General features: G+C 41.3%; 2 protein-coding genes across 2 annotated transcripts in view; one reads left to right on the top strand and one right to left on the bottom strand.

Annotated features, from left to right (window-relative positions):
- Positions 1-2114: 2114 nt before the first annotated feature.
- On the bottom strand, positions 2115-6833 carry ndufc1 (NADH:ubiquinone oxidoreductase subunit C1). The gene is made up of 4 exons (XM_030739559.1): positions 6703-6833; positions 3189-3292; positions 2356-2431; positions 2115-2223 (listed from the first exon to the last, which is right to left on the bottom strand). Exons 1-3 carry the CDS (start codon positions 6746-6748, stop codon positions 2372-2374), a joined length of 210 nt encoding a protein of 69 aa, XP_030595419.1. The 5' UTR covers positions 6749-6833; the 3' UTR covers positions 2115-2223; positions 2356-2371.
- Positions 6834-8845: 2012 nt separating this feature from the next.
- LOC115786692 (N-alpha-acetyltransferase 15, NatA auxiliary subunit-like) overlaps positions 8846-11534 on the top strand; it is a 56813-nt gene continuing 54124 nt past the window's right edge. Inside the window, 2 exon segments of the mRNA XM_030739037.1 lie at positions 8846-9109; positions 10700-10784. Of these exon segments, the coding sequence (XP_030594897.1) occupies positions 9056-9109; positions 10700-10784 (139 nt within the window). The 5' untranslated portion in view covers positions 8846-9055.

Below are 11534 nucleotides of genomic sequence, written 5' to 3'. Positions count from 1 at the left end.
AATGCTGATCTGCTTGGATCTTCCTGCAAAACCACTGATTGAATTTGATTTTTTAATTTATTTTGAACATACAACTATAAATAAAGTAACAACAAAATACACAGTAAACAGACAGCAAAGTTTAAAAAAAAATCAAGTTGTCAAGAATATCTTTAAACAGCACACAATTTACATACTCGAACCGTCTCTAGGGTTTACAGACTGGTGGAAAGAAGAGAAACTATCCAGGGAACGGCAGCTCTGTGGGTCAAAATACCTCGTTAATGTCAGAGGTCAGAGGAGAAAGGCCAGATGGCTTTGAGCTGATGGAAGGGCAACAGTAACTCCAATTACCATCAGCTAAGAACAGGAAAGGCTCCAAATCACATGAGCTCACCAAAATGGCACAGCAGAAGCTGAGTTTTCATTCGTGCTGCAGCATTTGGATGGTAGAGTCACAGCTTGAGAGCATGGATCCATCCTGCCTTATAATCAACGGTTCGGGCTGGTGGCGGTGGTGTAGTGGTGTGGGGGATATTTTCTTGGCACATTTTGACTCGAGTCCGTCGTTTGGACACCACAGCCTACCTGAATATTGTTGCTAACCACGTCCATCTGTCCCTCTGTGACCACAGTGTAGCCATTTTCTGATGACACACCAGGTCACAGAGCTCAGATCATCCCACACTGGTTTCTCAAACATGACAGTGAGTTCACTTGATTCAAACGGCCTAAATCCAGCAGTGCACCTCTGGAACTGGAGATTCCCATCGTGAATCTGCAGCTACTGTGATGATGCAGTCACGTCAGTATGGATCTCTGAGGAATGTGTCCAGCACCTTGTTGAATCGATGTAGAATTAAGGAAGTTCTGAAAACAAAAGGGGGTCCAACCTGGGACAAGTGTACTTAATAAAGTGGCCAGTGAGTGTATTCTTTACTAGAGAACGTGTTTACTCCATACATGTCCACCCCAAAGTACGTCAGTGTGTGATATCTGCAGTTACTGATCACCCTCCATATCTCACAGTGACTTTAAGCCCACCCGTTTGCTTTAAGTGGCAGCAAAGGTCAAAGATAATGTGGGAAAATCCTACATTTAAACTGGGTAAAATGGTTTCATTCCACTTTTTAACGTTCAGTTGTCAAACATGTAAATATTTTTTAGGCGTGTCAGCCCTGTGGTAGAAGGCTGAGCTGTTCAAAGTCTACAAATTCACAAATATTAATAAATTGAACAGCTCAGTATTAATTTAGAGGAGAAAAGCGGCACTGAAGTTCTTTCGTGGCAAAGATAAGAACAGATCCTTCTCTTATATTTCAAATAGTTTTGTAGAGGCTAATGATATTTTGGAAAAGACCAAAGTTCAACAGCCTGGAAAAGCACCACAGAAGAAGAATGCAAACGTTTAGTGACGTCAGCGGGTCACAGGCTCGATGCAGTTACTGCAAACAGAAGATTTGCAACTAAATATTAAATCTTATTCACTTCAATCCATTTTAACTGTCCCAATACTTTTGCTGACAGGAAAAATGGGTGGGTCCAGACAAAAGGTGCTCTCTTCATAACTGTGTATCAGATCCAAATACCTGGAAATACAATAAAAGCTGAGATGTTGATCTTTTGTCTCATATTGATTTTTTTTTTTTTTTAAACCCAAATGTTTTTGTTCTACAGCAAAAACAAAAAGGACCGGCCTCACCGTTCAGTACCTTTGGAGGGCAGTGTAACCTGCTGCTCTCAAGTTGCTGTTACTTTTAATTTGAACTAAACTTGTGAGATTTTACAGTGCAGCTAAAGCTAATTCACCCTGTTCATGTTTGCTGGAGATAGACTGAAATAGCAGCAATAGAACTATACTTAAAACTATGGTTGCTAAAAGCTAACTAGCAGAGCACGAATAAATGCTTTCAACTACTGAACTTTGGGATTTTACAGGATGGAATAACTTTATTAAAGATCAATTCAATTTAAATTATTTTTACTCTAAACTTTAGGTCATCAGCTCAGCTGAGCTACAAAACTGCTGCAACAACATGTTTGTCTCCCTGAAACAATCCAGTGTTTCAAACTTCAAACCCAGCAGTATCTCAGCCAGATGTGAATGTATGCGTATAAAATGACTGAGTCAAGTATACGTCACATGATAAACTTTTTATTTACACTAAATAAAAGTTGAGGAAGAGACAAACTAGAAAGAAGCAGACAAACAGGCGACTCCTACAGACGGGAACCAACAAGCTCCTAGGACAAGAAAAGAGACGGGTCGTGTTTCATTTATATTTATCACACCAGATGCTACAACGCTCATAATAATATTAAAATATGCAGCAGATTGGTTATTCACATTTAATTTCAGTATTTAAAAACACTCACCTGTGAGTTTTGTGGGTTATTCCAGGCCGTTCCTCACTTGGTACTCATGCACATCTGTGCTGTGCTGTTTGAAGAGCTGCAAATGGAACACCAAGACGGAAGATGCATTTTTATTCATTCCCCTCTCTAAAATACACCACGTCATAATCTTAACTTCTTCACTTCTGTGCAGATCTGCAACAAATGATTGTCTTTAATGGAAGGCTAAAACCCAGGAAACTAGCTAAATTTAAAAAAGCTGAACTCTCCTCTTGATAAAGATGGATTCTTAAAAAACCACTAAAAGCCCGGTACCGGGGATGCCATCCTCTGATGCACCAAGCTTCAGCGGGAATCAAAAATAAAATATTTAAAATGCATTTTCAAAACAATTGTTGCTCATTGCTGCCCTCTGCTGTGTAAAACAATGAGAAACGATGAGATCTGGTTGATGCACACAGTGGAGCAGGTAATGGAACGAACTAGCGTTTATATTCATCCAGTTCTTTATTTTACACACACTCAGCACACACGAGGATGCTGTTTTTTGTGAACACACTCAGACCTGATTGAAACGAGCTCTGATCAGCTGAGGGCCAGTTTAGCTCACTGGTTGAGGAGGCGTCCGTATGCCTCATGGCTGAAACGCAGCGGTGCGAGTCTGACCTCTGACCCTTTGCTGCAGGTCCTCCCCCCCGCCCTCTTTATACAGTCTTCTCTTCACTGCTAACACTATCAAATAAAGGCAAAAAGCCCCCCTCCCTCCTCCAATCAGCCTCTGCAGAACCAAAAACTCAGTTTTCCATCTTAGAGTGAATCAACTCTGTTTATATTTAGACTCAGATTTTATTTACCAAGCCCCAAAGGAAAGCAGATGTTCCAAAGGCAAGCCCCACTCGGAACCAGTTTGGTTTGGCCATTTCAGGCTTGGAGCTTGTGAAAGCAGACCTGGAGCCAGCTGAAACAATGAGAACAGAAAACAGCAAAAAGAAAAACAGCATGAAAAAAAAAACACAGTCTTTGTATGGGCAACCAGCCAATACTCATCCAATCATGAAGTAACTTAAATGGAAAAAGCACAAATCTGAGGTACTGAGGACACTTTGTACCTCTGCACCACAGAGGAACTACTCTACTTTTTAATTCACTACATTTATGTGACACCTCTACTTACTACGTACTTTACTTATGATGTTTTGCAGGGACACACTGACTGTGAATTCTGAGTTGAGAACCAATACTAATATTTTTTTCAGTCTAGTTACTTTGTTTTTGTTTACTACACATTTTTTTCCATGGTTAAAAAAAAAAAAAAAAACTTCAATAAAATTATATATATATAAAAAAAAAAAAAACTGACCCTGAACTGAAGAACCTAATCTGCAAAACTGAGGTGACAAAAGTTATTCATTAAGGTCATTGATCTGATGAATGAAAATGAACATGGTGAATAGTACAGCAGACATTTTTCCACACTGGCTATTTTTACTGCATTAGACCTTTTCTCACTTGTACTAACATACTATTACTGCATTTACACTTATACTATATTGCCAAAATTATTCACTCATCAGTACCAGTCAAAAGTACCATTCATATGAACGGGTGAGTGTGTCCAAACTTTTGAACTTGAGTGATGTCCCATTCTTAATCCACAGGGATTGATATGTCAGCCCACCCTTTGCTGCTGTAACAGCTTCAACTCCTTCCACAAGTTTAGGAATGTTTATGGGACCGTTCTTCCAGAAGTGCATTTGTGAGGTCAGACACTGGTGTTGGCTGAGAAGGCCTGGCTCACAGTCTCCGCTCTATGTCATCCCAAAGGTGTTCTGTCAGGTTGAGGGCAGGACTCTGTGCCGGCCAGTCAAGCTCATCCATGTCTTTATGGAGCTGCTTTATTCACTGGTGTGCAGTCATGTTGGAACAGGAAGGGGCCATCCCCCAACTGTTCCCACAAAGTTAGGAGCATGAAATTGTCCCAAATGTCTTGGTATGCTGAAACATTAAGAGTTCCTTTCTCTGGAACTAAGGGGCCAAGCCCACCCCAGAGAAGTCTTGAGTCCAGTGGTGGTGTGCTTTAACCATATAAAGCCAAAACGTGTCGCCTGGGACACAACGTACTTCAAATGTCCTGCTGTTCATGGACTTCTGGCAACAATTACCATAATAAGCCTACGTTGGCTGTGAAGTGCAATTTCTCAGCTTTCAGAAACGGAATTTTTCTGATAGGACAAACGGTCGTGTAATTACGGTAATTCAAAGTGCGTCTGATCAGACGTCTCAGTGGTGATACGCTCGTGTTAACCAGCTGTTCACGGCAGGTAAGGACAGGTCACAGGTGCATCAGCGGTGATCACCTGGTGTTATAGGGTTAAACCACTGCATCCGGCACTTTGCATTGCACTTGGTGATATAAGGCTTGGATGCAGCTGCTCGGCTCTGCGCTCTCTACGCGCTGTTCTTGAGCTAATCTGAAGGCCACATGAAGTTTGGAGTTCTGTAGCGACTGACTGCAGAAAGGTGGGAACCGCACTATGTGCCTCAGCATCCACTGCCCCCGCTCGGTCACGTTCCAGGCATACCACTTCATGGCTGAGTTGCTGTCATTCCCAGTCACTTCCACTTTGTTATAATACCACCAACAGTTGACTGTGGAATATTATGGTACCACACTGGAATTCACTGAGCTCCTGAGAGCAACACTTTTTTTCACAAATGTTTGTAGAAGTCTGCATAACTGGGTGCTTGGTTTATACACCTGTGGCCATGGAAGCACACCAACTGGCTGATGTTTTCCAGCGACCTGCTGGCCATTGTAGCATCGACAAATACCGCATCTCTGGAAGCGGCATACCACTGGCCACTTTTGGATCCCAGCGTCTCTCATCTGAGCTGTAAACACAGAGGTGGATGCTGCTTTCGGGTTTGAAAGTTAAATTGTGGACATTAGAAGCTCATCAGTATGGTGAGCCATTGTGTTATAAAATGACACAACCATAAATATGACCAGAATAGACGCCCTTTATGGAATAGAGTAAGATTTTTGTGCATGCCAGCTTGGAAGCAGCAACAAGAAGCTGAGGTCGCAGAGCCAACAGGGAAAATACCTTCAACCACATTTCTGAAAACATTTGTGTGATCGTCACACTGGTAAGTGAAAACACATTTCACTGTTGTAGTTACATGCTGTAGGGCTGCACTAGAACATAAAGTGTTGTGAATGAAATATTGTTCCATAATAAATGATATAAAACTACTTCATGAATTACTTTGATTTTTAAGACTCAAAGTAGATTTTTGTGCAACTACAAGGTAAGGATGTTATTACGATGCAATATCAAATGCCAACTAAAACTTTATGCTTTGTAAAGTGTGTATGCGATGCTATGAGATGTAAAAATATAAACTGAAATACAAAATTTATAAGACAAAAAATAAAATAAATATTAAATGAAATAAAATAAACTATTAACAAAGTGTCTTTGCAGGGCAAGAGATGCAAAAATGTTTGCATGTATCACAGTCCCACATGCGAACATTCAAGGATTTACCATTCTTAAGTGTTTCGATGTGAAGCCGCTCACCAAAAGCGGGTTTTAAGAAAATGTCGGTGAACTTGAGCATCGGTCGCTCCCAAAAATAAAGTGACCATTCATTGTATTCATGAGGATCACCCCCTCCTAATTAACCTGTGCCTCGCTGTTGAGCGTTTCCGCATCATCTCCTGCTGCTTCTCCTCTCACGGGTCAGAATGGACTGCGATTGCTCCATTATGTTTATCCGATGTCATCAGCTTTGTGCAGTTATTTTAATAAACATTTTTTCCCTGATGAAATCTGGAGGAGTAAGTTACAACTAAATAAACAATTTCTTTAAGACGGCATTAACTGTATTGGTATTTTACCTGCCTTTTCTCAGGAAAGCTGAGTAGATAATCTCGAGAGTTCAGCTACTAAGCTGAATTAAATAACTGCCCCTGTCACTGAAATGCAGCCTTTCTTTAAATGTGGGTTTCCCGACAAAGCAGCTAAATTATTATATATTCTGAAAGAAATTTGGCGTGAACAGATTTCAGTCTCGCGTGTGGACAGAAGCTGTTTTCTCACTGTTAAATCAATATTGATCTATGTTAGAAACGGGGGAAACAATTCTGCATGAAAGCACTAAGGTCAGAAGCAGTGCTAAAACCCAGCTTTAGAGAGAGAAATCACCCGTGCCAATGAAGTGCTGCCAGAATGCTAGGCTAGGCTAAGCTAAGCTAAGGTCAGGCTGCGAAACAAACCTACTAGTCGTTATAAATACAAAGCGGAAACACGTGCCCTTCAACATTGCAACCACAAATTAATTACCAGCTTGTCACCACTTTACCTCTGCTGACGAAAACAGCTCTGGATAGCATCCGATTAAATATCATTTTAGCTGAAAAGTGCTCCTTTCTCCTGATTCGCGAACCGGTGGTATTGATTAAACTTCCTGTCAGGCCTGATTCCAAGATGACCGAAAAGTCGAACAACCCTCATGAGCACCCTGCACTTTCATTTGATTTCATTTTAAATTTTAAAAAACGCTTTATATATAACCATAACCCGATTTTGCGTTAGACAATCAAATTCAGGAATGAGTTTGATAGTTAAGAAACTACTCTTTACCACTAACTGTACTTATTGAATTTTAATTCATTTTTGTGAAAGCACAAAATATTATTGAAAACCTGTGCTGCTTAGTGAATAACGTGAATAACAATATATATATATATATATATATATATATATATATATATATATATATATATATATATATATATATGGCGGTCTGAGTCCATATAAGCAAGAAAGAATATAAGCAACAGAAATATAACTGAAGCCATACCAGCTCAGACATCGCCCGGATTAACAAGGTCCACGTCAGGTGTTGAGGAAACAGGATACTGATGATAAGTGGACTACTGGAACTGACCTGAAAGATAGGGTCATGGCTAAGTTGGAAACCTGGACCCCTCGAAGCCGATTAACAAAACTATGCGAAGTAGCCTCTGAAAGTCTGCTAGAAACGAATGCAGCACTACGGACAATCCTTACTTCGACCATCACTGAAACCACTCCATCTATAATGAATGAATACCTTTATTAGTCCCACAATGGGGACATTACAGTTAACAGCAGCAACAGTGATCCTTGAGATGCTTGGCTTATAAGATGAACAGCCACACCCTCCATGGAAAAGACAACTAGAGGCTAAGATCAAGGCAGCAGGGAGGGAAGTCAGCCAGCTATCAGAGGTGCAGAAAGGTGTGATGGAGAGGGGTGCCTAAGAGGTATATGCCAGAAGAAGTATATGCCACACACATGTACATGCATACATACATGTAGTCACCATCAAGATCAGTAGAGGTCTACCACACTAGGCAAGACCCCAGGTGCAGGCTGGCCCTGAGACAATTCAGCACATAACAGCAGGGTGCAAGATGCTAGCAGGCAGGGCTGACATGGGACACCATAACCAAGTGGCTGGTATAGTATACAGGAACATCTGTATACTAACCCCCTCATTCTCAACACTCTCATTCTCTGGCTGAGAATGAAAGGCAAACTTTTGATGCCTAACCAACCAGACACTGTAGTGGTGGACAAGTAGAGGAAGAAAACTGTAGTCTTAGATGTTGCAATACCAAGTGAGAAGCAAGAAATGTGAGAATGTGAGAATCTTGATAAATACTGAAGGAAATGAGTTTTTATGAAGCTTTAAATATACTCATGGTATATGTTTGCCCTTACCATCCTACGTCTATTTGCCTGAGAAATTTGTCTTAGACTGGAAAAATAAACATAGTTGATTAAAAATACAGAAGCACAGAATGTTTGGTGTCAAGAACACTGTGTTCCTTCTGGGTATGTCTCTAACTAACAGATGCAAGTACTCTGTCACGGCAATGGTCAGCCACTGACGGAGACCAAACAAACGATAAAGGGAGACTCCGAGGTCATCTGAACACCCAGCTGCTGAAATTCTCTGTTTTCCACATTTTGTTTTGTATAATGATGTAACCAATGTTGATAAGCTGTGACTACATGAAACTGTGGGCTGAAGAAGAGTGTGTGAGCACTTCATGTCATATTCAGTAGCACACTGGGCATGGTATGCGGCTCTGACCCAGATTAATCTGTAAACTGTGTGACAAATGGATAATTAAATGTAATAATTGTTTATTCCGTTGTTTTGTGTCATTCCTGTTCCGGCCAGTTGGGAATCTATCTATCTATCTATCTATCGAGAGAGAGGAGAGATGCATCTGTGCAATAAGCCATACGCTTTTAAATTCATAGCCATTTCAACAGAGTTTGGTTGGCACCTGCTTTGGCAACACAAGCACGCTGACTGTAATTCTTACACACTCTCCATCCAACATGAGAAGTATCACTGTGTAAAATGAACATTGGTTTAATTGCTGTCTCAGCTGATGCAAGGTGTGATGTCACTCCCGTGCAAACTCCATGTGGTCGCCTGGACACCTCCGACCTGTGTGCTGGGCCTCACACGCAGACTCAGAACAGGCTGACCCGGAGGAGAAGCACGTCGGCCATTTTGCTCGGAAGGGGGCCTCGGCTTCAACACGTGAGAGGGAGAGAGAGGAGTGAGAAGAGAACGAAACAGCCCGGTATCTCTGCTTTCCGAGAGGATATTATTCATGTTTGAACCGACAGAGGCATAGGAAGCCAACACAATGCCCACAGTCACTCTGCCGCCAAAGGAGAACGCCCTCTTCAAGAGAATTCTGGTAGGTTGAAATACCTGGGATCACGTTAGCTTGTTGGCTAATGGTAGTTTGCCAAGTAGCCGTCAATTGTAGAAGCGAGAGCTAGCGGCCAGTGAGTTGATAGGGAATTAGGGAAAAATTCGGTTCGCCAGGTGCATCGTAATTATCACGGCACTGTTATTTAGTAGTAGGTGGAACACTGAGAAAACAGTACAGCTGAGTAACAGCCAGTCATGTGGTGTTGTAGCTATGCTGGTTGGCCTTGCAATACATTCAAAGTATACCAAATACAAAGCTGTTTGAGAGATGACAACCATGTACAAATTGTGATGGCGGATTGCTTTAGCTTTCTGGTTTAACGGCTGCAAATTGGAAACGTATTTGGCTGCACTGTCAGTCTACGTTTGTCCGGTGAGTGCGGTCCTAAACAGTTAGCAGCTAGTTGGAGTAGTTAAGTTCAGTGGCTGCAGCAGCTAGCCACCGTATCTGCCGGTAACTTGTCAAATGGAGATGTAACAGGGAACTTTGTTACTGTTTCTCCGTGTAGCATAGACAAGAAGGCTCATTGGCTTATTAAGTAATTTGAATTCACATGAACTATAAACACGCCATCGTCTTGTACAGTTACCCTCTGCTGTGTGCCGTTTGACAGTTGTTTACTGTGGGTTAAACTGTATGTACAGTCAGACACATTATAAGGAAGAAGCTCAGAACTCACAAGAGTTCTGTATTGAAATCTGTTGCAGGAACCTTTTAACAACGTTTTAGAGCAAAATCAAGTTTTAAGTTTGAAGAGTTTATTCAAATCAGATTTAACTAACGCATGCAGCTTTCACGTTCCTATGACCGCTGATATTGAAGTTAAAAGTGGTTGAGAATAACTGTTCAAATAAGATGTGTCTACCGATAAATGCTCGGTACTGTTGCTCCTATAAGGACCTTGATTCCAGTCCTGCAAAGATTTTCTGTTTCAGAGGACTTGCTGAGAAGCACCTGCTGCATGTTCCTGGAGAATTGAGAAGACTGTTATTTTTTATTGACTTATTTATATTTTGATTCCATCAGTTTCTGGACCAGTGAAGTGTTAAAAAAAATCATTTTCTGCACAATGTTTTTTTTTTCTCCTGTTTTCATATCAGCACTTATGGGGCAGTAAATACACTGATACCAATGTATTGTGCGAAGCCAGCATTAGCATTGTTGTCAGCAAGCTCTAGTTAATTCAGCATTTCCAGCATTAATAGAATTGTGTACAATTCTAACACTCCAACACTAACATTTTTCTTTATATCAGGGGTTATTTCTTCCTGTCAGACAGATAGTGTTGTGTGAATTGGCAGGATATCCACTGAGATGGCTGTGAGCGGGGCTGCTTGTCTGATTTCATCTTATCCACAGCCCTCCATCATCAAGTGCTACTTCCTCCATTTTTATCAGGAAGGCAGCGTTAGGAGTATGTGATGCTTTCCTTTTGCTGGCTGCAGGAAGGATGGTGTCATTAGCACACAGTGTTTGCGTTTAGCACATCTACAGTAATGCCCATTTCGTGGACTTTCTCCCAACTCTGCAGCTTCAGGTGGCTCATGTAATGTGTTTCGCCCTTTTTCGCAGAGATGTTACGAGCACAAGCAGTACAGAAATGGCCTGAAGTTCTGCAAACAGATCCTGGGCAACCCCAAGTTTTCTGAGCATGGAGGTAAGAGCCTGACTTTGCCCGGCACTATGCTGCTCACACTAGACTGATACACCATGTTGGACTATCAGCCACTTTCTGCTATGTTTGACGGGTTACTTCACAAGTTTTTACACACAATGTGAGGTGGTGATTGTTGTGTAATTGTGTCTCTGTTGCTTCATTTAAAAACACAGTCACCCTTCTATACAGCTGAATAAGCATAAAAAATCTTGGTGTGAATACATTCAGAAACCAGAAAATTTGCATCTTTACAGGAAACACTGGTTCTCTGTTTCAGAATACTAGTTCAACACTTGAGGTTGTACATGAGTAACATTAATTTACACATTGTAAAAACACAAGCAGCGTGTTATTATTGGTACTGTATACCGCAATAAACTGTAAGGAAAATATAATAAAATGGATGGAAAATGAACTGGTACTGAAATAGGGTTTTTCTATTCTGACTGAGCACCAAACCACCAACGCCCAGCATAGCATTCTTACTGGGATGAACTAAGAATATCATGATACCAGAGGTTCAACAGTCAGTAACAGCCACAGTGGAATTACATAATTCTCAGCATCCAATTTGATACCAAGAAGTTTGATTAAGAAGTTATTTTAAATCTGTGACATGTTGGTGGCACAAAATTTTATTTAATATGTTAGCCAGTGGCGGTTTCTGATATGGGCGACATGGGCAGCCGCCCAGGGCGGCATTTCATCTAGGGCGGCATGACCGCCCCCCTTCCCCCAATGCATTGCGAT

Source organism: Archocentrus centrarchus, chromosome 10 (genome assembly GCF_007364275.1).
Source record: "Archocentrus centrarchus isolate MPI-CPG fArcCen1 chromosome 10, fArcCen1, whole genome shotgun sequence".
Classification (NCBI taxonomy): Eukaryota; Metazoa; Chordata; class Actinopteri; order Cichliformes; family Cichlidae; genus Archocentrus; species Archocentrus centrarchus.
This window is presented reverse-complemented; position numbering and strand designations above follow the sequence as displayed.

What these genes read in the sequence shown, in the direction of transcription:
- ndufc1 (XM_030739559.1), bottom strand. Translation starts at nt 6,748, where the DNA reads ATGATATTTAATCGGATGCTATCCAGAGCTGTTTTCGTCAGCAGAG. An exon ending in AGCTGTTTTCGTCAGCAGAG is followed by an intron (nt 3,293 to 6,702) that starts GTAAAGTGGTGA and finishes TCATTGTTTCAG; the next exon opens with CTGGCTCCAGGTCTGCTTTC. An exon ending in CTGCTTTCCTTTGGGGCTTG is followed by an intron (nt 2,432 to 3,188) that starts GTAAATAAAATC and finishes TTCCATTTGCAG; the next exon opens with CTCTTCAAACAGCACAGCAC.